This window comes from Capricornis sumatraensis, chromosome 7 (assembly GCF_032405125.1).
Source record: "Capricornis sumatraensis isolate serow.1 chromosome 7, serow.2, whole genome shotgun sequence".
NCBI lineage: Eukaryota > Metazoa > Chordata > Mammalia > Artiodactyla > Bovidae > Capricornis > Capricornis sumatraensis.
The window spans coordinates 118,137,181-118,164,558 of record NC_091075.1 but is presented as its reverse complement, the minus strand read 5'-3'; the positions used below and the strand labels follow the sequence as shown (position 1 = coordinate 118,164,558).

At 54.3% G+C, this 27,378-nt stretch overlaps 1 protein-coding gene across 1 annotated transcript; it reads right to left on the bottom strand.

The window, feature by feature from the left end:
• TNIP2 (TNFAIP3 interacting protein 2) lies at positions 1–26,018 on the bottom strand. The gene is made up of 6 exons (XM_068975476.1): positions 25,740–26,018; positions 3,259–3,546; positions 1,817–1,900; positions 1,167–1,447; positions 933–1,008; positions 1–498 (listed from the first exon to the last, which is right to left on the bottom strand). Exons 1-6 carry the CDS (start codon positions 26,016–26,018, stop codon positions 235–237), a joined length of 1,272 nt encoding a protein of 423 aa, XP_068831577.1. The 3' UTR covers positions 1–234.
• Positions 26,019–27,378: the final 1,360 nt, after the last annotated feature.

The window sequence follows — 27,378 nt, the reverse complement described above, 5'->3', positions numbered from 1 at the left end:
GCAAAGCCCCGTGCTGGCCAGCGAGTACGCCCACAGCCGTCCACTCGTGGCCTCGGTCTGGCCGCTTGGGAGACCAGCTCCACGCTAGAAGCTCCAACCCCTACCCCTGCTGCCAGCCCCACCGCAAGTTCCCGCTGACCCAAGAGCGGCCGAGACGGAGGCTCAGAAGCACCCCCAGCCCGTGCTGGGGGCCCCGAGGGTGATGCGGGGCGCGCCCACCACGGGCCACCGGGCTCACTGGCAGCACTCGGCCACATGCCTGAAGAGCTCCTCGCCTTGCTCGTCGCTGAAGCACCGCAGACAGTGGGGGCACTGCAGGTCCCCCTGGCCTCTCTGGGTCACTCCTGAGCACCCGCCCTCTGCGGGGAGGTCCAGCCACTGGGGTCCCGTCCCAGGCCTCCGGCCACCGGCTGCCACAGGCTCCGAAGCGTCGGTCTCTAAATACCTGGGAGATCTGCTCCCTGTGTGAATCCGGCAGGAGACTGGCTCACGAGAATCCTAGGAAAAGGCAGGAGTCCGCTCCCAGGGCTGGTCTCAGCTCCAGCGTCTGGAGCCACGTCCGTCTCTGTGCAGGACCCGCACCTTTGCTCTGCCTGGTGTCGAGGCCCGAACGAGGACGTGCCAGGGACAACTGAGGGGTCCGGACCTCCCGCCTGGGCCCACAAGGGGCGAGGCCCACGTGGGGGCCACCCCACCATGCAGCACGGAGGGGCCGCGTGCAGGAGCTCCCAGTCGGGGCACGAGGACAGGAGAGGCCGGCGGATGCCACCCTCCACGCACGCACACGTGCCACCCGGCGGTTTCCGGGCACCGGGCACGGCGGCCCTGCCTGGAGTGGAACCGAGGTCTTGGCAGCCTCAGGAGAGCTCGAAAGGCGTGAGAGAGAAATGAAGACGACCCCCACCCCGGGCCCGAGGAGACCCCGGCTATACCTGTCTCCTGGACACCTGGCGCTGCAGCGAGGCCACCTGCTTCTCCAGCTCGTGGATGCGGCTCTGCGCCCGCTCCCTGTCGGCCCTCTCCGATGTGAAGTCGTCCTTGTAGGCGAGGATCTGCAAGAGGAGACGCCCGCATCAGGCGGCGGCGGCCCCGCCCCCCGCGGCAGGAGGAAGCCACGCCCCGACCGCATCAGGAGGCCCCGCCCCGCGTCAGGAGGAGACGGCGGCCCCGCGCCCTGGCGACCACGGCGCGGCCGCACCTGCTGCTCCAGCATCTGCACGCGCTCCAGCGCCTCGTCCCGCGCGCTCCTCGCCGCAGCCAGCTCCCGCCGCGCCTCCGCGCAGTCATCCATCTTCTCCTCCAACTGCGCGTTGAGCCGGGAAACCTCCTTCCGCATCAGCTCGGGCTCCAGGGGGACTTGCAGGCCCTTCAGCTGCGCGTGGAGCCCCCTCACGTACTCGTCCCTGCTGGCGTCGTAGCGCTGCCACCTAGTGTTGAGGTCCTCCACCTGGGGGCCGGAAAGCACCCTCGAGCCCGCCTGGAATACGAGGCCCGTCCCCACGTGGAGGCCGGCGGCGCCCACTCTGGGCGGGGGGGGGGGGGGAGCACCCGGACGCGGTGACGGTGGAGTCGCTGCCTGAACGCTGGATTGACAGTGATCCCTGCACCTCATTTAGCAACACGCGAATTAATTTAGGGGTGGAGAACCAGACGTGCTCAACACGTCCTTCTGGGCAAACGTGTCGGGCCTTTGGGGACCCTGTGTATCAGCCGAAGCGACCTCAGGGCAGGGGGCACCCCTGGGCACAGCGAGGGGAGGCCCCTCACCCACAGTCTGCGGAGGGCGCTCGGCCCAAGTGCGACCTCAGACACTCACGTGAGTCACTTTCTGCCTCAGCACCCGGTTCTCCTCCCGTAACTTCTCAACCACCGCGTGCACAGAGGCGTCCCCGTCCGCACACTCGGGCTGCACGAGAAAGGGACCAGATCCCGTGTGACTGCACCTTCCGTGCGGGCACCGAGTCGCAGACGGCCCTGTAGCCGCCCTGCGGCAGGTGCAACGGAGACAGGAAAGGACAGGCGCTTCCAGAGGGGATGGTGGTCCTGGCCCCGCCCAAGCCCACCCCACGCGGGGGCCAAGCCTCACACTGTCTCCACGCCCACTTCCCGGCCCAGGGCCCACGGCCGCCAGGAGCAGGCCCCTCCTTCGAGCCCGCTGTCCCTCCCGTTGGGTGTCATGTCCGAGATGACCACGGTCAGCTTCAGGGGCTGACTGTCTACAACCTCCCTGGGCATCCCGAGGCTGGTGGGATTCACATCCACAAGCCCACGCGTGCTGACCCAGTCCCAGCAGGGTGGGCGGGGCTAACCGAAAGGCCATCCGAAGTTCAGTCATTTAACAAAGTGGATGGATGGCGGTGACATTATTGTGAGAATTCCCCTCAAATGACAAAGGAACTGCGTGTGCTAACCCTGCGGGCTCGGGAAACCCCGCTGACTCGGTGAAGACCAGCGCCAAGAAATGACGCCGGCTTAGAGCCTCAGCCCAGGCCAACCACCACCAGCTTTCAGATCCCCAGAGAGGAAGGGCCCTGTGACTCAGAATCATACGAGTCCACGGCCTGCCTGGAGAGCGCTCTGGTTTCTCAAATGTGCCCTGTTCTTTCTGAGGTTCCCTTTTCGTGGGATTCTCAGACCGAGGCCCTCCCCCACACCTGGCCAAGAAGCTGCAAGAGACTGCAGGGCTCTTCCCAACAGCCCTACATCACAGGGCGCGGTTCTGGACCAAACGGTCACAGCCCCCTGCACCGCCACGACCCCGCAGGCTCCGCTCCCGACAGCCCCCAGAGGAGCCCCGATTTCTCAGGTGGGGGCTTCCTGATGCTGAAACCCACCCACTCCCCTGCACCCGCACTGCTCCCCCCACCACAGGCCCCGTCCCGAGTAGTGCCATTCAGGGGGCACTGTGCCAAGCGGGGCCCTGCGTCCTCCCTGCCCAGGCCCAAGGCCCCAGCAGGGCCAGGCTGCGCTGGAGCTGACAGCCCCGCCCGACCGGAGGCACCCTGGGCCAGTGCTGCCCACACAGAGGCCCTGGCACTGCACGCGCCAGCCTCGCTCAGGACACCCCTCCTGCCCCGGCTCTGCTGCTTCGTGGAGGCTGGAGAGACCGCAGGGCCACCTCCCCACTGGGCCCGGGGGCAGCCGCGGGTCTGCTCTCCTGGACATTCTGCAGGCCCCACCACCCTAGAGGAAATCCCCAGAAGGGCGGGCGAGGCTCTCCCCGAGGCACAAGGCGAGGCCTGCTGCCCCAGGGCCTACCTCGGGGCTCTGCTCCCCTGCAGCCCCCTGTCCCCCCTGGCGTTCATCCAGACACTTGGCCAGATGCTGGCACATGTGGGCTGTGGCGGCCAGGGTCCGCCGCAGCTGGTGGGTCTCGTCGGCCAGGGAGCGACACAGGACGTGGCTGGCGGCCCGGGCCCGCTCCTTCTCCGCCACACTCCTCCGCAGCAGGGCCACCTCCTTCTCCCGCTCGAGCCCAGGCTGGCTCAGAAGCTGCTGCGCCTCCCGCTCCTTCTCCTCCAGCTGCTCCGAGAGTCTCTCGATCTCCTAAGGGGAAGATTTAAAAGCACAACTGATCTGACTGTGGTGCTGGAGAACACTCTTGAGCCCCTTGGACTGCAAGGAGATCCAACCAGCCCATCCTAAAGGAAGTCAGCCCTGAATATTCATCGGAAGGACTGATGCTGAAGCTGAAACTCCAGTACTTTGGCCACCTGATGCGAAGAACTGACTCATTGGAAAAGACCCTGATGCTGGGAAAGATTGAAGGTGGAGGAGAAGGGGACGACAGAGGATGAGATGCTTGGATGGCATCACTGACTTGACGGACATGAGTTTGCGCAAGCTCCAGGACTTGGTGATGGACAGGGAGGCCTGGCATGCTGCAGTCCATGGGGTCGGGTCGCAAAGAGTCAGAAATGACTGAGCAACTAAATGGAACTGATCTGACTGAAAGAAGCAACATCAGAAATAAACATTTACAAAGCGGAAGATAGGCACAGACGCCCATCCGTATGTAACAAACATGTTCATTCGGAGGCTGGCTTCTGGAGGGATGATTAACTCAGGAGTTGTCAGCCCCAAAAGTTCTACCTGAAACGTCATCTAAAATTCTGTTTTCAAGAGCAAACTCATAATGTTAGATTTTACATCATCAAATTAGTAAGTGTGGCAATCCCAAACCTCTTGAAAGAAAGGGCAGAAACTCCCCTGAGGTGGGCAGCCCCCAAAGCCATGCCCACGTTCTCACCCCGACACCTGGGAACGTGACTTCATTTAGCTGTTTCCAGACAGCTGTTCAGTCCGTGAGGATGTAACTAGTTAAGATGAAGGCACGCTGGATCTGATGGACCCAAATCCAACGTCCAGTGTCCTCATAAGAGGCAAGTGTGGACACACAGAGGAGGCCGCATGTGGCCAAAGGCAGAGGCCAGAGTGCTGTGCCCACACGCCAGAGGCCGCCAGGGCACCAGCAGCCACTGGACGCTGAAGAGAAGGACCCGCCCCCACACCCCGACTCGGGGCTTCTGGCCTTCAGAGCAGCGGAGATCAAGTATCTATTGCCTCTGTGTTGTGCGTGCTCGCTCACGCCCAGCTCTGTGGCTGTATGGACGGCAGCCGCCAGGCTCCTCTGTGCATGGGATTCTCCAGGCAAGAGTACTGCAGTGGGTTGCCATGCCCTCCTCCAGGGGTCTTCCTGACCCAGGGATCCAGCCCAAGTCTCTTGCGTCTCCTCCATTGGCAGGTGGGTTCTTTACCACCAGCGCCCCCAGGAAGCCTGTCTATTATTGCCTTAGGCCACCCAGCTGATGTTAGAGCAGCTCTGGGAAGCTAGTATCCCCGACCAACGTCCTTCAGATGCCACAGGCTTTCAGCGCCCCCAGTTGGATTCTGCCCTCAGGTCTGTGCTGTCCCACTTTCAGAGTAACGTCCACCGTGACGAGCACGCAGGGGAGGTGCAGCAGGAGGCGCCCATCCATCCTGCATGGGGGAAAACAGCTTCTGGAAAGCCAGGGTGGAGCCTTCGCGCACGGGGGGCGTGGCAGGGAGCTTCGGAGCTCTGCTCACGCTCACACGAGGGACCCAGAACCTCCCCGCCACAGGCGCAATCCTCAACGAGCCCTCTCCTAAGTGCTTTAGAACAAAGCAAAAACGTGCATGGTTCTCAAAGCTTCAAACACACAGAAGTAAATGAATGAAAACTCCCTTTCCCGCCAGCAGCCTGCTACACTCTTCAGAGGCAACCACTGCTCACGCCCTGGCCAGGGGTCTCGCCAGGGTGCTGGCACGCGTCTGGCACGTGTATTTTACACTCGGGGGTCTGACAGCACTGTCCTGGTGCCCTGCTTTTCTGCTCCTTGGTAAAATGCTGTGTCCCACAGCAGCGCACAACCTGCCTGTTCTTCTCAACTACAGCCTGGAGCTTCACCCAGAGTGCAGGCTGGCCGAGCACACACCTCCAGCTGGCACGCCCTCCTGCGAACACAGCCACGGGGTGCATCCCTAGAAGGCTCGCAGCTGGGCCTGCCCAAGCCTGGGGTTAGGAGGTAATTGTTGGCATTTCCCTGCTGGTCCAGTGGCTGGAACTCCAAGCTCCCAATGCAGGGGCCTGGGTTCCATTCCTTGTCAGAGAGCTAGATGCCACATGCTACAACTGAGACCCGGCACAGCCAAATAAAATATTTAAAAAAGAACTGATGGGATGGACCTAGAGGCTATCATACTAAAGTCAGAAAGAAAAAGACCAATACCATATATCACTTATATGTGGAATCTACCCACCACACAGAAACAGAGGACACTCCTGCGGGTGCCAAGGGGTAGGGCGAGCCGGGAGGGCTGGGGTGGGAGTTTGGGATTAGGAGATGCGAACAATTAACAGAGAAGGAGCCAACAAGGCCCTCCTGCAGAGCAGAGGGAACTGTATTCAACATCTGTGATAAACCACACGGGAAAGAGTACGAAAGAGAGTCCACACTGGACGCATACAGATACACGCGCGGGCTGCCCCGGTGGCTCAGACGGTAAGGGACCCACGTGCGACGCAGGAGACCTGGGCTCGATCCCTGGCCCAGGAAGAGCACCTGGAGGAGGGCACGGCAACCCACTCCAGTACTGTCGCCCGGGGAGTCCCATGGACAGAGGGGCCTGTCCACAGTTTGCGGGGTCGCAAAGAGCTGGACACAGCTGAGCGACTGACTCACACGCATGTAGACATACACAGCTTTATATGCATAGAACTGACTCACTTTGCTGTATAGTAGAATTAACGAAATACTGTAAATCAGCTATACCTCAACAAAATTAAACAACTGGGGGACTCAGGGGCACGGCCAGGCTCTGGGTCCCTCCCTGGGCCCAAACCCACATCCGTGAGGCGAGAGCCGCTCCCTGAGCATCGGTCATGCCCCATCCACGGATAAGCCCAGTCTGTGACGGCAGCGCGCTAACCAGGTGACCAGAAATACTCTGAAAGCCTCGTCCTCTTTCTCTCGGGGAAGTTTTCTCACGCAGCTCACAGGACCTGTTTCCCGACCAGGGAGCGAGCCCAGGCCCTGGCAGTGAAAGCGAGGCGCGAGCCACTGGACCACCAGAGCTCCCTCGGGGAATTGCAAGAGCGCTCTTCTCCCCGCTTTCCTCAGACTTTGCTCTAGAAGTGACCAGAAAGACAGGAAGGAAGGGAAACCCCATTCGAAGAATCAGTCGGCCTGGCTCCCTTGGGAAAGGGCTCGGGAAGATGCTTCCCCGGGCCCTGCGTCCACGACAGGGACTCACTCGTGAGGGCGGCGGCCGAGGAAGCGAGGTCAGGCCCTGGCACGCGGGCCGCGTCCAGCACCAGGTGGACAGGAAATCAGGGCTGGCGACAATGGGTGTGACGAGCACCAGCGGATCAACCTCATCAGCGGGGATCTCGCCCAAAGCTGCAGCGCTGGCACGCCATCAGCCCATCGCGCCTCACTGCCCTCTGACCTCACGGGCGTCACAGCCAAGCCAGGCGAGGCCCGTTCTTGGAAGGCCACTACATCCTTCCTGTGGGCCCTGATGACGTCCCCGCTGGGCTGAAGGAGGAAAAGAGGCCTCTCTCTGGACCTGGCCAGCGGGCATCAGAACCTCCTCCCGGCACACAGCCCTCCAGCACCAGGCCGGCCCTGCAGGCCCTGTCCAAGGCCTTCCGAGCCCATCCACACAGCTGAGGCTGCCGGCGGCCGCCAAGGGACTTGGTCTGGGTGAGCCCCATCCAGACGGGGCGACGAGAGCCAACTGCAGCCTTCTTAGCCGGAAGTGAAAGTGAAGTCGCTCAGCCGTGTCCGACTCTTTGCAACCCTGTGGACTGTAGCCCACCAGGCTCCTCCGTCCATGGGATTCTCCAGGCAAGAATACTGGAGTGGGTGCCATTTCCTTCTCCTGGGGATCTTCCCGATCCAGGGATCAAACCCAGGTCTCCCGCACTGCAGGCACACACTTTAACTCTGAGCCACCAGGGAAGCCCCGCCCTCGATGGGAGGGCAGGCTGCCTCTGCAGACTGTTCCAGCGGCACGGAACCTCAAGGCACAAACCCAGACCCGGCGCGGGGCCTCGCACTTACTTGTGTTCCTTAAACACTGGTCATTTTTGAAGGCCCACAGCCTGCAAGGCCCTGTCCTGTGCCTTCCTGTGGGAAATACGGCAGGAGGCCTCCCTCCAGGGGACACAGACCCGGGCCAGCACGGCCCAGCCTCCCCGGGCGCAGCTCCCCGTCCAGCAGCACAGCCCTGTGGGGGCCCTGTCGCTGCCAGGGGGGTGGACGTGCCTGAGGACACGGACACGCGCACCCAAGCTGCACCAAGTCCCCCTCCCAGTGGCTCAAAACCGAATCTGGAGGAATCACTGAGCACAGAGCCCTGTCCTGCGGGGACGGTCACCTCCCTGAAAAGCCACTCAGGTCAGAGGCTGTGGCTTCAGCAGCAGCGCCTCTGTCCTCGTCTCTATCTGATACGGAAGAGTACTCAGGGTAAACACGTGCTGTGTGTGTGAAAGGTATCAATACACATATACAAATACGCACGGTGTGAATGCAGACCTAAGTCTGCATGCAACACCAGTGCAGGCCAGGCCCCGTGGGGCCGGCTTCTAAGGTTCACGGGGGTGAGTGACCGGGAAGGCAGCGAACCTAAGGAGGCAGCGACCGGCCGCCCCGGCCTCTGCCTCCACCTCCCGCCGCCCCCTCACGTCCTCTGTGAGGCCGGAGGACTTCGGGCAGCACCTCACCTGCAAGCGTCCTGAGCTGCTCAGATGGAGACAGGCCGAGCAACAGTGCGGCAGGAGGTCCCCGGCTTCAGGGGCTCGTGGGGCTTCCCAAAGACGCTCCTCGCCGCACCCGCCCCAGGAGGCCAGGAGTGTCTGCGAAGAAGGCTGGGGGTGCCGCCACCAGGACCGGGGCCCCTTCTCTACCTGTTGGCAACACAGACCCAGAACGACCGCACCTGGCCGACTGGGGGAGGACTGTGCATCTGAAGGGTGCACTGGCTGTTTTGTCTTAAAACTCTTCTTTCAAACAGCAGTTTAGAAATGACCTGGCTCTGGAGTCCCTGGTGGCCCAAGGGTTAAGAATCTGTCAGTGCAGGGGACACGGGCCTGACCCGTGGAAAAGACCCCCACGTGCCTGGACCAGCCGAGCCCATGGGCTGCAACGCCTGAAGCCCACTCGCTCTGAACCTGAGCTCCAGGCCAGAGGAGCCACCGAGCGAGAGGCCCCCACCCCGCGCCGGAGAGACAGGCCGGAGCGCCGAAGAGCCGGCACAGCCGTGAACAAAGGCCAGAAGGACCCACCCGGCTCGCGCGCAGACTTGCCGCACTGACAGCCTCACCGCCAGGGGCCAGCCGGCGCCGGAGGAACGAGGCAGGCCACTGCAGGCTGCTCCCCCCCGCCAAGGGCCGCCTGACCTACCGCCCCACAGCCACATGCAGACCCCGGGCCGCTGCAGCCCCTAGGTTTCAGCACTTGTTGCTCTGAAGTGGGAGACACGCTGGCCCATCTGGCTACGTGTCCTAGTCCGGTTCGTAACCACCATTAGAAACTGCACGCATCACCCCGTCTCCGCCTCCATCTTCACGGGCTGTCTTATAAGGATACCAGGCACCGGATTAGGGCCCACCCTAGTCCAGGAGGACCTCACTTTATCACACCTGCAAAAGCTGTACTTCCAAGTAAGGTCTCAGTTGCTCAGGTGTCTCCGACTCTGCAACCCCATGGACAGCAGCACGCCAGGCCTCCCTGTCCCTCACCATCTCCCGGAGCTTGCTCAAACGCACGTCCACCGAGTCGAAGATGCCATACAACCATCTCATCCTCTGCCACCCTCTTCTCCTCCTGCCTTCAATCTTTCCCAGCATCAGGGTCTGAAAACACTGGAAACAGTGAATCAGTTCTTCACATGAGATGGCCAAAGTATTGGAGCTTCGGCTTCAGGATCAGTCCTTCCAATGAATATTCAGGACTTCCAATGAATATTCAGGACTGGTTGGATTTCCCTGCAGTTCAAGGGAGTCGAGAGTCTTCGTCAACACCACAGTTCAAAAGCATCAATGCTTCAGCACTGAAGCCTTCTTTATGGTCCAACTCTCACATCCATACATGACCACTGGAACAACCATAGCTTTGACTACAGGAATCTTTGTCAGCAAAGTAATGTCTCTGCTTTTTAATATGCTGTCTAGGTTGGTCATAGCTTTTCTTCCAAGGAGCAACTGTCTTTTAATTTCATGGCTGCAATCACCATCTGCAGTGATTTTGGAGCTCAAAAAAATAAAGTCTCTCATTGTTTCCATTGTTTCCCCATCTATTTGCCATGAAGTGATGGAACCGGATGCTATGATCTTAGTTTTTTGAATGTTGAGCTTTAAGCCAGCTTTTTCACTCTCCTCTTTCACTTTCATCAAGAGGTTCTTTAGTTCCTCTTTGCTTTCTGCCATAAGGGTGGTATCATCTGCATATCTGAGGTTTTTGATATTTCTCCCAGCAATCTTGATTCCAGCTTGTGCTTCATCCAGCCCAGCATTTCTCATGATGTACTCTGCATAGAAGTTAAATAAGCAGGGTGACAATATACAGCTTTGACGTACTCTTTTCCCAATCTGGAACCAGTCCGTGGTTCTATATCCAGTTCTAACTGTTGCTTCTTGACCTGCATACAGCTTTCTCAGGAAGCAGGTAAGATGGTCTGGTATTCCCATCTCTTGAAGAATGATCCACAGTCAAAGGCTTTTGCATAGTTAATGAAGCAGATGTTTTTCTGGAATTGCTTTGCTTTTTTCTATGATCCAATTGATGCTGGCAATTTGATTTTTTGTTCCTCTGCCTTTCCTAAGTCCATCTTCTACACCTGGAAGTTCTTGGTTCACGTACTGTTGAAGACTGGCTTGAAGGATTTTGAGCATTATCTTGCTCAATGTGAAATGAGTGCAATTGTGTGGTAGTTTGAATATTCTTTGGCATTGCTCTTCTTTGGGATTGGAATGAAAACTGACCTTTTTCAGTCCTGTGGCCATCGCTGAGTCTTCCAGATTTAGACATATTGAATGCAGCACTTTAGCATCATCTTTTAGAATTTGAAATAGCTCAGCAGAAATCGATCCCCTCTATCTACTAGCCTTGTTCGTAGCGCTGCTTCCCGAGGCCCACTTGACTTCGCGTTCCAGAGCGTCTGGCTCTAGGTGGGTGGTCACACTGTCGTGGTCCCCTGGGTCATGAAGACCTCTCTTGTGTAGTTCTTCTGTGCACGCTTGCCACCTCTTCTGCTTCTGTCCAGTCCACACTGTTTCTGCCCTTTATTGTGCCCATCTCTGCATGAAATGTTCCCTTGCTGTTTCTACTTTCCTTGGAGAAATCTCTAGTCTTTCCCATTCTCTCGCTTTCCTCTATTTCTCTGCACTGTTCACTTAAGGCTTTCTTATCTCCTTGCTAGTCTTAGAACTGAGCATTCAGCTGGCTTTCCTGTTCTTCTTGGCCTTTTATTTCTCTTCTTTTCCCAGCTATTTGTAAGGCCTCCTCAGACAACCATTTTGCCTTGTAGAATTTCTTCTTGGGGATGGTTTTGATCCCTGTCTCCTGTACAATGTCACAAACCTCCATCCATAGTTCTTCACACACTCTATCAGTTCCAATCTCTTGAATCTATTTGTCAAATTTCCATTGTATAATCATAAGAAATTTGATTTAAGTCATACCTGAATAGGCTAGTGGTTTTCCCTACTTTCTTCAATTTAAGTCTGAATTTTACAATAAGAAACTCATTATGTGAGCCACAGTCAGCTCCTGGTCTTATTTTTGCTGACTGTGTGGAGCTTCTCCATCTTTGACTGCAAAGAATATAATCATTCTGATTTCAGTACTGACCATCTGGTGATGTCCACGTGTACAGTCTTCTCTTGTGTTGTTGGAAGAGGGTGTTTGCTATGACCAGTGCGTTCTCTGTTAGCCTCTGCCCTGCTTCATTTTGTACTCCAAGGCCAAACTTGCCTGTTACTCCAGGTATCTCTTGACTTCCTACTTTTGCATTCCAGTCCCCTATGATAAAAAGGACATCTTTTTTTTTGGTGTTAGTTCTGGAAGGTCTTGTAGGTCTTCATAGAACCGTTCAACTTCAGCTTCTTCAGCATTAGTGGCTGGGGCATAGACCTGGATTACTGTGATATTGAATGGTTTGCCTTGGAAACAAACCAAGATCATTCTGTTGTTTTTGAGAGTGCACCCAAGTACTGCATTTCGGACTCTCTTGTTGACTATGAGGGCTACTCCATTTCTTCTCTGGGGCTCTTGCCTGCGGGAGTAGATGTGATGGTCACCTGAGTTAAGTTTGCCCGCTGTCACTCATTTTAGTGTACTAATTCTTAAAATGTCGATTTCACTCTTGCCAACTCTTGTTCGACCAAGGTAAATGGATGCACCTTGATTCATGGGCTAATATCCCTGGCTCCTCGGCAGTCCTTTTCTTCATAGCACTGGACTTTAGCTTCAACACCAGACACATCCGGAACCGGGCGTTTGCACTTTGGCTCAGCCTTTTCCTTCCTCTGGAGCTGTTTCTCTGCTTTTCTCCAGTGACATACCAGGCACCTATGGAGTGGGGAACTCCCCAACCTGGGGAGTTCATCTTGCAGTGTCGTATCTTTTCGCCTCTTCACACTGTTCATGGGGTTTCCCAGGCAAGAACGCTGAAGTGGTTTGCCATTCCCTTCTCCAATGGACCGCATTTTGTCAAGACCCCCTACCAGGACCCGTCCATCTCGCATGGCTCTACACAGCACGGCTCACAGTCTCACTGAGTTAGACAAAGCTGTGGTCCGTGTGATCAGTTTGGTTAGTTTTCTGTGACTGTGGTTTTCATTCTGTCTGCCCGCTGATGGAGAAGGGTAAGAGGCTTGTGCAACCTTCCTGATGGGAGGGACTGGCTATAGGGAAAACTGGGTCTTGCTCTGGGGGGCAGGGCCATGCTCAGCTTTAATCCAATTTTCTGCCGATGGGCAGGGCTGCGCTTCCTCCCTGTAGTTTGGCCTGAGGTGGTCCAATCCTAGAGTTGCCATCTCTATGGCAGGCTACAGGCTCTCTGGCATGGGTAATGGTGACCTCCGCCAAGAGGACTGAGGCCAGCAGGCCGCACCCCCCAGGACCGCCACTGCCAGTGCCCCTGAGCACACAGCTGGCCACTGCCGACACACGCCTCTGCCACAGACTCTCACACACTCCCGGGCAAGTCTGGCTCAGGCTCCTGTGGGATCACGGCCCCTTTCTCCTGGGTCCTGGTGCACACAAGGTTCTGTCTGCTTCCCCAGTCCTTTGGAAGTTCTGTAATCGCGTCCCGCTGACTTCAAGATCGGACTCCCTGGGATGCCAGCCCCTTTGCCAGGTCGCCAGGGGGGGGAAGTCTGTTGCGGCCCCTAGAACTTCTGCGACAGTGTGAGAATGAGAACCTCTTTGGCATAATTGTTCTCCAGCTTGTGGGTCACCCAGCAGGCAGCTCTACGGTGGGTGTATAGTCAAAGCTACGGTTTCTCCAGTAGGTGTGTACAAATGTGAGAGCCGGACCATAAGGAAGGCTGAGAGCCGAAGAATTGATGTTTTTGAACTGTGCTGCTGGAGAAGGCTCTTAAGAGTCCTTTGGACAGCAAAGAGATCAAACCAGTCAATCCTAAAGGAAATCAACCCTGAGTGTTCATTGGAAGGACTGATGCTGAAGCTCCAGTACTTTGGCCACCTGATGCGAAGAGCCAACTCACTGGGAAAAAACCCTAATGCTGGGAAAGGTTGAGGGCAGGAGGAGAAGGGGACAACAGAGGATGAGATGATTGGATGGCATCATCGAATCAATGGACATGAGTTTGAGCAAGCTCCAGGAGATGGTAAAGGACAGGGAAGCTTGGTGTGCTACAGTCGATGGGGTCGCAAAGAGTTGGACATGACTTAGTGGGTGAACAACGACAATAAACTTAGAGAGATCTCCAATCAGCAATATAACTTGACACGTTAGGGAACTAGAAAAGAAAGAGCAAACCAAATCCAAAGCTAGCCAAAGGGAAGGAAAATAAAGAGCAGGGCAGAGATAAATGAGATAGAGAACAGAAAACTATGAGAGAAGTCAGTGAAACCAAAAGTTAGCTCTTCAGAGAGATCAGCAAAATGGATAAACTTTAGCTAGACAGATTATAAAAAGAAAGAAAACACCAATTACTAAAATCAGCCATGTAAGTAGAGATATTACCAATTCTGTGAAAATAAAAATGATTACAAATGAGGACTATGAACAACCATAAACCAGCAAATTAGATAAGCCAGATGAGACAAATTCTTAAAAACACAATTTCTACCAAGACCAAATCACAGAGAAACAAAAACTCCACAGATATCTACCTATCAATAGTAAGGAGTCAGTTCAGTTCAGTCGCTCAGTCGTGTCCGACTCTTTGCAACCCCATGAATCGCAGCATGCCAGGCCTCCCTGTCCATCACCAACTCCCGGAGTTCACTCAGACTCACATTCATCGAGTCCGTGATGCCATCCAGCCATCTCATCCTGGGTCGTCCCCTTCTCCTCCTGCCCCCAATCCCTCCCAGCATCAGAGTCTTTTCCAGTGAATCAACTCTTCACATGAGGTGGCCAAAGTACTGGAGCTTAAGCTTCAGCATCATTCCCTCCAAAGAAATCCCAGGGCTGATCTCCTTCAGAATGGACTGGTTGGATCTCCCTGCAGTCCGAGGGACTCTCAAGAGTCTTCTCCAACACCATAGTTCAAAAGCATCAATTCTTCGGCGCTCAGCCTTCTTCACAGTCCAGCTCTCACATCCACAGTAAGGAGAGTGAATCAGTAATCAAAGATCTGCCCACAGGGCCTCCCCGGTGGCTCAGTGGTCAGTCCACATGTCAGTGCAGGAGACACGGGTTCGATCCCTGATCAGGGAGGATCCCAGACGCAGCAGAGCAACCTAGCCTGTGCGCCACAGCCATGAGCCTACGCTCCAGAGCCCGGGGATGCCAACCACTGCTGCCCACGTGCCTAACGTCCGCGCTCCTCAAGAGAGGCCCGCCCCCAGCAGAGAAAGGCCCGCACAGCAACCAAGACCCAGCCAGCCAGAAACACATTACTTAAAAATATCTCCCTACAAGAAAAGAAAAGAGGCTTGACAGTGAAGATTTTATCAGTGAATTCTATCCAGTATTTAAACAAGAAATATTAGTAATACCAATTCCTCCCAAACTCTTCCAAAAAACTGAAGAGGAGGGAACATTTCCTAACTTATTCTGTGAGGTCAGCAGCCAGACAAAGACACAAGAAAGCAACAACCTAATATCCCTTATGAACACTGATGAAAAATTCTCAATAAAGTATGTGCACGCACGCTCTCTCAGCCGTGTCTCATTCTTTGTGACCCCATGGACTGCGGCCCACCAGGCTCTTCTGTCCACAGGCTTCTCCAGGCAAGAACACTGGAGTGGGCTGCCATGCCCTCCTCCAAGCCCACACACTCTATCTGAAGACAATTAGATAACTGTTGATCAATATCTAATAAACAATAACAACAGGGGGAATGAGGTCTTCTGAGGAGCATGAAACACAACTGTGTGTTCATGTTTGCTTTCTATCTATGACAGCATCAATCCCGTGCAATGAAATGAAAGTGCTGTTATTAATCTTTTCTAATCACAACTTTTTTCACCACATTTGTTACATGCAGACTTGGGTAATAACACTACCCTGCTGTGGTTACGTTCACAAACACATTTCAACAAAAAAAAGGAAAGGGAGGAGGAAGGAACTGACCAATGGAACATACTACATTACCAGAAGGAAGGGGAAGAAAACAGATGATCATATCAAGTGATGCAAAAAAGCTTTTGACAAAATTCAACACTTTCATAATAAAAACACGCAACAAATAGGAACAAAAGGAAACGACCTCCCCCTAAAAAACCATAGAAAAACCCACAGCGAAGACCATGTTGCTGTTGTTCAGTGGCAATGTTATGTCCACCTCTTTGCCACCATCTCCCAGAGTTTGCTCGACGGATGTCTGTTGAGTCCATGAGGCCATCCAACCGTCTTATCCTCTGTCACTCCCTTCTCCTCTTGCCCTCAATCTTTCCCAGCATCAGGGTCTTTGAGTTGGCTCTTCGCATCAGGTGGCCAAAGTACTGGAGCTTCAACTTCAGTATCTGTCCTTCCGATGAATATTCAGGGTTGATTTCCTTTAGGGTGGACTGGTTGGATCTCCTTGCAGTGCAAGGGACTCTCAAGAGTCTTCTCCAACACCACAGTTCAAAAGCATCAATTCTTCAGCGCTCAGCCTTCGGAGGGGGGCAGGGGGGCAGGGGGAATTACAAAGCCAATTCCATTTAAAACAGCATCAAAAAGAATACAATACTTAGGAATCAATTCAATCAAAGAGGTGAAAAACTTGTACGATGAAAACTATAAAATATTTACTGAAAGAAATTAAAGAAGAACTTCCAGGGTGGCCCAGCGGTTAAGACTCCCTCTCCCTTTGCAGGGGCTATAGGTTTGATCAGAAACTGAGATCCCACATGGCACACAGCACGTCCCCCCAAAAATCAAAGAAGACATAAATAAATGGAAACATATCCAATGTCCAAAGATAATAAAATTTAATCTTGTTAAGATGTCAATATTATTCAACGTGATCTACAAAGTCAATGTGACCTCTATCAAAATGCCAGGGAATCCCCTGGAAATCCAGTGGTTAGGACGCAAGTGTTCTCACTGGTGCAGAGAGGGTTCAATTCCTGGCCAGGGAACTAAGATCCCATGAGCTTTGCAGCTCAGCTCAGTCATGCAGTCGTGTCAGACTCTTTTCGACCCCATGGACTGCAGCATGCCAGGCTTCCCTGTCCATCACCAACACTTGGAGCTTTTCAAACTCATGTCCATCGAGTTGGTGATGCCATCCGGCCATCTCATCCTCTGTTATCCCCTTCTCCTCCTGCCTTCAATCTTTCTCAGCATCAGGGTCTTTTCCAATGAGTCAGTTCTTCGCATCAGGTGGCCAAAGTGTTGGAGCTTCAGCTTCAGCATCAGTCCTTCCAGTGAATATTCAGGACTGATCTCCTTTAGGATGGACTGGTTGGATCTCCTTGCTGTCCAAGGGGCTCTTAAGGGTTTTCTCCAGCATCACAGTTCAAAAGCCTCAATTGATTGGCATTCAGCCTTCTTCATGGTGCAACTCTCACATCCATACATGACTACTGGAAAAATCATAGCTGTGACTATCCAGACCTTTGTTGGCAAAGTGATGTCTCTGCTTTTTAATAAGCTGTCTAGGTTTGTCATAGCTTTCCTTCCAAGGAGCAGGTGTCTTTTAATTTCATGGCTGCAGTCACCATATGCAGTGATTTGGGAGCCCAAAAAAGTAAACTCTGTCACTGTTTCCATTGTTTCCCCATTTGTTTGCCATGAAGTGATGGGACCGGATGCCATAATCTTTGCTTTTTGAATGTTGAGTTTTAAGACAGCTTTTACACTCCCTTCTTTCACTTTCATCAAAAGACTCTTTAGTTCCTCTTTGCTTTCTGCCATAAGGTTGGTATCATCTGCATATCTGAGGTTATTGATATTTCTCCCGGAAATCCTAATTCCAGTTTGTGCTTCATCCAGCCCAGCATTTCACATGATTTCTCAGATTTCTCAGGAGGCAGGGAAGGTGGTCTGGTATTCCCATCTCTTTAAGAATCTTCCAGTTTGCTGTGATCCACACAGTCAAAGCCTTTGGCATAGTCAATAAGGCAGATATTTTTCTGGAACTCTCTTGCTTCTATGATCCGAAGGATGTTGGCAATTTGATCTCTGGCTCCTCTGCCTTTTCTGGCTTCCCTGATAGCTCGGTTGATAAAGAATCCACCTGCAGTGCAGGAGACCCCAGTTCAATTCCTGGGTCGGGAAGAGCCACTGGAGAAGGGATAGGCTACCCACTCCAGTATTCTTGGGCTTCCCTGTGGCTCAGCTGGCAAAGAATCCAGCAGCAATGCGGGAGACCGGGGTTCGATCCCTGGGTTGGGAAGATCCCCTGGACAAGGGAAAGGCTGCCCACTCCAGTATTCTGGCCTGGAGAATTCCGTGGACTCTATAGTCCATGGGGTTGCAAAGAGTCAGACACAACTGAGTGACTTTCACTTTCACTGTCTTTCCTAAATCCAGCTTGAACATCTAGAAATTCACGGTTCATGTACTGTTGAAGCCTGGCGTAGAGAATTTTGAGCATTACTTTGCTAGGGTGTAAGATGAGTGCAATTGTGTGGTAGTTTGAGCATTCTTTGGCATTGCCTTTCTTTGAGACTGGACTGAAAACTGACCTTTTCCAGTCCTGTGGTCACTGCTGAGTCTTCCAAATTTGCTGGCATATGGAGTACAACACTTTCACAGCATCATCATCTAGGATTTGAAATAGCTCAACTGGAATTCCATCACCTCTACTAGCTTTGTTCGTAGTGATACTTCCTAAGGCCCACTTGATTTCACACTCCAGAATATCTGGCTCTAGGTGAGTGATCACACCATCGTGGTTATCTGGGTCATGAAGATATTTTTTGTATAGTTCTTCTGTGTATTCTTGCCACCTCTTCTTAATATCTTCTGCTTCTGTTAGGTCCATACCGTTTCTGTCCTTTATTGTGCCCATCTCTGCATGAAATGTTCCCTTGGTATCTCTGCCTTTCTTGAAGAGATCTCTAGTCTTTCCCATTCTATTGTTTTCCTCTATTTCCTTGCACTGATCACTGAGGAAGGCTTTCTTATCTCTCCCTGCTATTCTTTGGAGCTTTGGAACCCGCGAGCTGTGCAGCCCAGACAAAAACTGAAAAATCTCAATGTTTTTTTTTTTTTTGCAGAAAAGAAAAACTGATCCTAAAATTCATATGCAATCTGAAAGGACCCCAAATAGCCAAAGCAATATTAAAAAAAAAAGAACACTTCCTGATTTCAGAACTTATTAAAAGCTACAGTAATGAAGACAGTGAGCACTGACATAAAGACAAACATACAGACCAAAGAAGGCAACGCAGAGCCCAGAAATCGACCCCTGCCTGACAGGCGGGTTGAGAAGGGCGCTAGGACCGTTCAATGGGAAGGACAGGCTTTTCAAAAAACGGTGCTAGGAAAACCGGATATCCGCTTGCCAAAGAATGAAGCTGGACCTTTATCTAAAACCATACACGAGGACTTCCATAGTGGGCCAGTGGTTAAGAATCCACATGCCACTGTAGTGGGCACAGGTTCAATCCCTGGTCTGGGAAGAACTCACAAAATGCAGAGCAACTACGCCCGCGAGCCACAGCTGCTGAAGCCTGCGCGCCCTGGAGCCCTCGCTCCACAGGAGGAGCCGCAGCGACGGGGGGCCCACTCACCACAGCCAGAGCAGCGCAGCAGCAGGGACCTGCTGCAGCCGAAGACAGACAGACAGACAGCGCTTAGATACAGGAAAACTGGCTCAGGTGGGCCAAAGACTGAAGCCTGACACCTTACACTATAAAACTCTTAGAAGAAACACAGGGCAAAATTTCGAAACACTGCATTTGACAATGATTTCTTGGTTATGGCATCCAAGGCACAGGTAGCAAAAGAAAACCCAGACAAACTGGCAAATTTTAAAAGGAAAGTTTAAAAATTTTGCACACGAAAAGACAATATCTGTGGAGCAAAAAGACAATCTATAGAATGAGATGTTCAGTTCAGTTCAGTTGCTCAGTCGTGTCCGACTCTTTGCGACCCCATGAACTGCAGCACGCAGGCCTCCCATCACCAGCTCCCAGAGTCCACCCAAACCCATGTCCATCGAGTCGGTGATGCCATCCAACCATCTCATCCTCGGTCGTCCCCTTCTCCTCCTGCCCTCAATCTTTCCCAGTATTGGGGTCTTTTCCAATGAGTCAACTCTTCGCATCAGGTGGCCAAAGTACTGGAGTTTCAGCTTCAGGATCAGTCCTTCCAATGAACACCCAGGACTGACCTCCTTTAGGATGGACTGGTTGGATCTCCTTGCAGTCCAAGGGACTCTCAAGAGTCTTCTCCAACACCACCATCAATTCTTTGGCGCTCAGCTTTCTTCACAGTCCAACTCTCACATCCATACATGACCACTGGAAAAACCATAGCCTTGACTAGACGGACCTTAATCGGCAAAGTAATGTCTCTGCTTTTGAATATGCTATATAGGTTGCTCATAACTTTTCTTCCAAGGAGTAAGCGTCTTTTAATTTCATGGCTGCAATCACTATCTGCAGTGATTGTGGAACCCAGAAAAATAGTCAGCCAGTTTCAACTGTTTCCCCACAGAATGAGACGAAATATTTGCAAATTATATATCTGTTAAGGGATTAGTATCTAGCATATATAGAGTACTCCTGAAATTCGACAAAATAACCCAGTTCAAAAACAGGCAAGGACCTCCCTGGTGGCCCAGTGGTTAAGAATCCACCTTGCAATGCAGGGGACGCAGGTACAATCCCTGGTTGGGGAACTGAGACCCCACCGCAGAGCAACTAAGCCTACGAGCCACACCCAGAGAGCCTGGGTGCACAGCTGCTGAGGCTGCACGCACCGCAGCCTGAGCGCTGCCATGAGGGCCCACGCGTCACGAGCAGAGCCCGCATGCCGCAACCGAGACCTGACACGACCAAGTAAGCAAGAACCTTTAAGACTGGGCAGAAGGCTTGGCGCTCCCTCAGAGGAAGCAGAAAAATGGCCAATAAGCACACGAAACGATGCTCAACATCACTTATCATTAAAAGGAACTGCAATCCAAAACTACAATAATTTTGTACTAAACTGTTCTTGTTGTTTGGTTGCTAAGTCACGTCCAACTCTTTGTGAACCCACAGACCGCAGCCCGCCAGGGTCCTCTGGGATGTCCCAGGCAAGAATACTGGAGCGGGTTGCCATTTCCTTCTCCAGGGGATCTGCCCTACCCAGGGAGCAAACCCACAACTAATGCATTGGCAGGTGGATTCTTTACCACTGAGCCCCCAGCAAGGCCCCTGTACTAAATTACCACACACCTATTAGGCTGCCTACTAACAAAAACACAGAGAATAGCAATGCTGGTTAGGATGTGGAGAAACTGGAACCCTTCTGCCCTGTTTACGGGAATGTAAAATGGTACAGCCGCTGCGGAAAAACAGTATGGAAGTCCCTCGGGAAATTAAAAATAGAAATAGCACACAATCCAGCAATTTAGCAATTCCACTTCTGGATAAAGATCCAAAAGAACTGAAAGAAGGATCTCAAAGAGATATTTACACACTTATGTTCATTACAGCAGTGATATTTGTAAGAGCTAAAACATGGAAGAAACTCAAGTGCCGTCAAGAGGGGAACAGACAAAAGCACAATGTGGAGCACTATTCAGCCTTAAAAAGAAAGGAAATTCTCACAGATGCTACGACACGGATGACCCTTGAGGACATCCTGCGAAGTGAAATAAGCTAGGCACAGAAAGATAAACGGGGTACCATTCCATTTATACGAGGCATCCAGAGTAGCCAAAATCACAAAGTAAAGTGGTGCTTGGCAGTGCCGGGGGGACAAAACAGGGAGGTGGGAATTACTGTCTGACGGGCACAGAGTTTGCTGCACAAGCTTAAAAGAGATGGTTAAAAAAAAAAAAAAGAAACAAACACACACACCCGGTACGTACACAAAACCTAATATAGCCTATTTTAAAGAGCACCTGCTCGCCCACTCATAACAGCACAGCAGAAGGCAAGGCGCAACGTGACACATCAGGGCCAAGCAGGGCCCGCGAGCCTAGCGCCCAGGGCAGCGATGAGACGGGGCTGAGGAACTACAGGCCGCACAGCGCGTCAGCGCCGTTATTCCAGAAGACCTTCACTGCAAGAGCTATGCACAGCCATCCGTCCAGAGCGCGTATGACAAATAAGGTATGGTCTGAGCCCCACCGTGGCGGCAAAACAGATCAGAATTCTCAAGACTGATCTGGCCCCACGAGAACTGCCGCCTGCCCACAGGCGCTCTGATCAGCTGGCCGTCCTTCCGCACCTGTGAGCCTCCGGGTCGTCCCCGAGCAAGTCAACCCATTCCCTTCGTTGGTTTCACTCTGCACAGTCACTTCAGTGAACCCAGGGCCTCTCCATTCTTCCACGGGCTCTGTGACCAACCCCAGAGACATGCAGGGGTAAGCACCAAACGTATAACTCCGTAAGACACCAGATCATTTAACTGCTCCTTACCTTAAAATCCTAAAACGGAACGCACATGTCAGAGGTAAAAGGGCCAGAAGTGCTAGAACTGCAGACCTGACTCTGCCTGAGCGTTGCTTAGAGCCTGGGGCCACGGGACGCTGGGAAGCCACAGCAGCTGAGCACCAGTGGGCACCGCACCCCGCTCGGGAGGGATGCGCTCGGTGCCATCTACACCCACCTATGACTCCACAACGTAAGGTCAGTGGTGCAGACCACGAACCTTCCTGCTGCCCCGGTGAGTTACAACCCACCTTCCCCAGGAAGAGGGAGAGAGCTGGACTGAGGAAGACACCTATCTCCCAAAGGCATTTAAAACGACGCAGACAAGAAAATATTGACATCATGATGTTAGGGAACTAAAATGGAAGTAGGCTTGTCCAGGCTTCAGATGCACAACAGCAAGCCCCGGACCTGCTTCTGACCTGCCTGGCCACTGCCTGGATTACGTGCCTGCCCACCAGCACACCAGTTGTTACCAGCAAGTCAAGTGGCACTTCAGATAAGCCAGGGAGAGGGTCCTGGCATTTCCTGAGACCCTGGAGGTCTGGCTAGGCCCCGGGATTCAAGAAGTCTTGTGATTCACAAAGTGAAACAGTGTCTGAAGCCACCGAGCGTGCATTGTGTGTGTGACGATTGGTTTCTTTTGTTAACGAATCCTGAAAACCTGAAACAAAAGTACAACTTTCAGTAAAACACATGGTATTAAGTAAAACTGTAGAAGACAGCATGAATTCAACCGTGCCAAATGTATACAAACCCTATAGTTAAGGGAAAAACAGGGAAGAGGCATGCCAAGAGATTAACACTAGTTATCTCCCTGCAGCGCCATTACGGCGGCTGTCTTATTCTTTATTCTTTCCTCAATTGCTCAGATATTCAAAATTAGTGTTATAAAAAGAAACCAAACACGTCTGTCTTTCACTCTTGGCTGCAGGGCCAAGCCTGGCAGTAAAAATTCTCTTCTGCAGGCCTAGATTCTTTACTGGGAAAGCCTGGATAATAGAGATGCGCCAAATGGGATAACAGATCAGCGCTCACCAAAAGGTCTGGGGCAGCTCCAAACAGCTGTTGTGGGAAATACCATTGCTCTCGCTCCTGATTTGAGTATTTAATGATATTTCATGCAGACAGACATAATATCAATGACAAGGATAAGAAAGCGGGAAAGTAAGGATTTAAGTCGGCTTTTAGACACTCTGGCAGCTTCCCACTCTGTCATCACTCCCTGCAGAGCAGAGGTGTTACTACTGAAAGATACATTCACAACTAGGGCTAAAAGAGACCCAGGACATTAGGGTCCACGTGGCCCTGAACCCAACACAACCCCCACACACGAGGAGCCTACAGCCACGCGCTACACACACACCCAGCCCGGTGCCTGCACACACAGCGCAGGACTCCACGTGAACACACACACACAGAGAGCCTCTCACGTGTACACACAATCCAGATACAAACAACACCCACACTCATCCCTCAGACCCAACACAGGCATGCACCCCTCAGACCCAACATGGGAGCAGGTCCCTCTGAATTCAGCCAGTACACAACCATCAGAATCAATACCGGCACGCGCACAAGCCTCAGAACCATCACAGACAAGACAACCTACAGAATCCAACACACACACACCCCTCCCAGAGCCCAAACGAGCGCCCACGCCCCTCAGAACCCAAAACACACACACAGACACACACACCACGCAGGACATACATGCTCCAGAAACCAGCAGAGACAAGCACACTCCTCAGACGCATATGGGAATACTCCACCCAGAACCCAGCAAACGCGGACGCCCTTCAGAGCCAGCACACACAGCCCTCACACGCAACACAGACAGGCAGACTCCCGAGACAGACACAACACGGACACACACCCCTCAGACACAACACGGACACACACAACCATCAAAACCCAACACAGGAACAAACCCTTCAGGACAGACTCACAAGCCGCAGACCCTAGGCACACCGCTCAGACACCAGCAAGTCCCTGAGAACCAACGAGGACTCCACTCCCCAGAACCAGAACGGCATTTTCCTCAACTGAACATGGAAGCAAACACTTGAGATCCAACATGTGCCACACACCCTCAGACACGACACACACACACACTCATCAACCCAACACAGAAACACACTCCTCAGATCCAACATGGGACCCACACATGCTGCAGAACCAACACGGACAAGTACTCTTTACGCCAAAAATGGGCGCACACTGCTTAGAACACAGCTAGGAAACACAGCCCTCAAGGCCAACACGGACACACAACCCTCAGACCCACCATGAGCACACACCCATCAGAAACAACACGGACACACACAACCATCAAAACCCAACATAGGAACAAACCCTTCAGGACAGACTCACAAGCCGCAGACCCTAGGCACACACACACACCGCTCAGACACCAGCATGTACAAACACACCTCACAACCAACACAAAGGGGGAAGGAGAGCGGGATGGATTCAGAGTAGCACATACATTACTGTGTGTAAAACAGACAGCTACTGTTTCACAATGGGAAGTTGCTGTATAACACAGCTCACATTCAACGCTCTGTAACAACCTAGAGAGGGGGGATGGGGTGGGGCAGGAGGCAGGGGACCTAAGTGTCCCCACGGCTGACTCGTGTGACCTACGGCAGAAGCAATTATCCTCCAGTTAAAAATAATCTGTAAACAAGCTAATTAAAAACAATACAACCACACACTCCTTAGAATTAATATGGGCGCATGTAACCCTCAGACACAACACAGGCACACAGCCCTCAACACAACCAGGGACCATCACCCTTCAGAACCCACCACGGGTGCAGACACACCCCCAGACTCTGCACAGGCGCACACACACATCTCAGACCCAGTAGGGGTAAACACACCCAGTACCCCAAACCCACACACACACCACTCAGAGCTGCTACAGACACACAGCCTCTAGAATCGATAGAAGCACAAACACCTCTCAGAACGGAGCCCAGGGAGACACAGTCCTCAGCCCCAACATGGGAGCAGATAACGAGCCTGACACACACCGGAGAACCAGCAACGACGCAACAACCCTCAGATCTAAGAGGCACACAACCTCTCAGAGCAGAGTCCTCCAGAGCCCAACACAGAAACACACACTCCTCAAAACCAGCACAGACACACGTACCCTTCAGGACCAAAATGGGCGGATCCCAACAGTGGCCAGCCTCAGAGCCACACAGACACACACATCCCTCAGAAGCCAACCAGGGAGCAGACGGCTCAGCACAACCAAACGTACAAACCCTCAGAACCACACAACCCTTAAGAGGAGCGCAGATCCCTTAGAGCCCAAGGGACGCGCAAGCTCACCACAACATGGGCACACACACTCCTCAGAACCTTCGGGACACACAACCGCCAGACTCAACAAAGCCACACACACTCCCCAGAAGCCAACGCACACTCACCTGAGAAATGACACACACACACACACACAGCACTAAGAACCCAACATGGTCGCAACCACCCCTCAGACCCGACGCTGCAACAGACACGCCCTTCATAACCCACGTGGACACACACCCCTCAGGCCCCACATGGTAACGCCGCACACACACCAACACGCACACACCCCTCAGAACCACCTCGACATCCATCCCATATCGTCAGAGAGGACAAACCCCTCCCAACCGACAGAGTCACACAGCCCCCAGACTAACTGGCACACACACCTCTCAGAACCTGAGGGAGCGAGACACACTCCTTCAGACGCAGCCAGGCTCAGACGCCTCAGAAGCCAGCACACGCACGCACATCCCCTCAGAGCCAACGCGCACACGCACGGCAGAGCCCGGCTCGACGCTCAGCCCTTACACCCCTCGCGGCGCGCACCGCCCAGAACCCCAGACACAGCGGCTCCGCCGCGCCAGACCACGCACGCCTCCCGCCCGACGGGCACACGCACCCTCCGGGGACACGCGCCCCCGGGAGCCCCCGGGGAGCCTGGCCCCGCCGCCCCGCACCTGGCGCAGCGCGGCCTCCGCGGCGCCGCCGTCCCTCTGCCGCAGCTGCTCCCGGAAGCGCGCCACCTGCTCCAGCAGCGCGTCCACGAGCGACGGCGCCGTGTCCCCCTCGAGCGCGGCGAGCCGGGCGCGGAGGCGCGCGATGAGGGCGTCCCGGGCCGCCAGCTGGTCTTGCAGGCGCTTCAGCCGCTGCCCCGCCTCGTGGTACAGGCCGCAAAGCGCGGCAGCCGCGCTCGGGGCGCCCTCCCGCCCCCCGGACTCCGCATCCCCGGACGACATGGCTGCGGACCTGGCCCGGAGGCGCGGACCGCCGGCAACTTCCCTGCCGGGTCTGGGCCGGGGGAGCAGTGGGGCGGCCCACCTTCCCGGAACTTTTCCCGGCGCGCCCCGCCCTCCGCGGAGATCCCGGGCCCGCCCCGAGCCGAGAGGCTGGCCCCGCCCCGCGGACAGCGTGGTCCCGCCCCCGCCGAGAGGCCGGGCCCCGCCCCCACGGACAACGTGCTCCCGCCTCCCGCCGAGCCGCAAGACCCCGCCCCCACGGAGAGCCTGACCCGCCTCCCGCCGAGCGGCCAGGCCCCGGCCCCCGCGGACAGCGTGGCCCCGCCCCCCGCGGACAGCGTGGCCCCGCCCCCGCCGAGCCGCAAGACCCCGCCCCCACGGAGAGCCTGACCCGCCTCCCGCCGAGCCGCCAGGCCCCGCCCCGCGGAGATCTGGACCCTGCCTGCCGCGTGGACCTTGGCCACGCAGGGTCCCCACCCGCCCGGGTCCTGCGGCTGCTCCACCCGCGGTTCCTGGCCTGTCCCAGCAGCCTCATCGGCTCGTGTCGCGGGAGCTTTCAGAGAGTCTGGCGCGGACAAGGAGAGGGGTCAAACGGCCTCTGTTTCGCTCCTGACGGAAGGGAAAGAAGTGGCCAGAGAGACGACCCCGAGCGTGGGCTGCAGGCCGGCTGCCACGCCGAGCACCGGGAAAAGGACGACCTTCCAGGAACTGAGCCCGGCGAGGTACCCAGCCCACCAGCGAGATTCCAGAGCCCGCATCCCCTCTCCGAGGTGTGAGAACTGCTCTTAGAGTAGAAGGCAGGAGGGAGCTGGCCCTTTCCTGCCCTGTTTCTCCATCCGCTCCATCTGCCGGCTCCCAGGCCGACTCCGAGGGTTTTCCCATGGTTCCACGGCTGTTTACTTTTTCAGACTCCGAGTGTCCTCCACTGTGTTGCCCAAGCACACCTGTGGTCTTTCGAAGGTTCCCTGGCACACCCTTCTCTGCCCCCGTCCCCGGGTCCCCTGAGAGCAGCGTGGCGTTTTTTCTCCCCTCTACATAATCCATACCCGAGCTTGGGCTGAGCCCAGGGAAGACACTCACAAGCTCGTATAATCAGAATTATAAGTGTAGCCAGCTCACACCTCCTCCGCTGCAGAGAGAAGGTCAAGGCTGGCTCCCCCCATCCCGCAGGTATGTTGTGGAGACTGGGGGACGCAGTACAGGGTGCCTGTGCCCACACGCCCGCAGGCCGCGTGGTTAGGGCTCGGAGACATTCCTGTCTGTGGCACTCCTAATAGGCTATGAAACTGAAAACCAGTTTCGGTCGGTCTGCTGCTGCTAAGTCACTTCAGTCGTATCTGACTCTGAGACCCCATAGAGG

What these genes read in the sequence shown, in the direction of transcription:
- TNIP2 (XM_068975476.1), bottom strand. Translation starts at nt 26,018, where the DNA reads ATGTCGTCCGGGGATGCGGAGTCCGGGGGGCGGGAGGGCGCCCCGAGC. An exon ending in CGGAGGCCGCGCTGCGCCAG is followed by an intron (nt 3,547 to 25,739) that starts GTGCGGGGCGGC and finishes TCTTCCCCTTAG; the next exon opens with GAGATCGAGAGACTCTCGGA. An exon ending in CGTGGTCGCCAGGGCGCGGG is followed by an intron (nt 1,009 to 1,166) that starts GCCGCCGTCTCC and finishes GAGGGCCGACAG; the next exon opens with GGAGCGGGCGCAGAGCCGCA.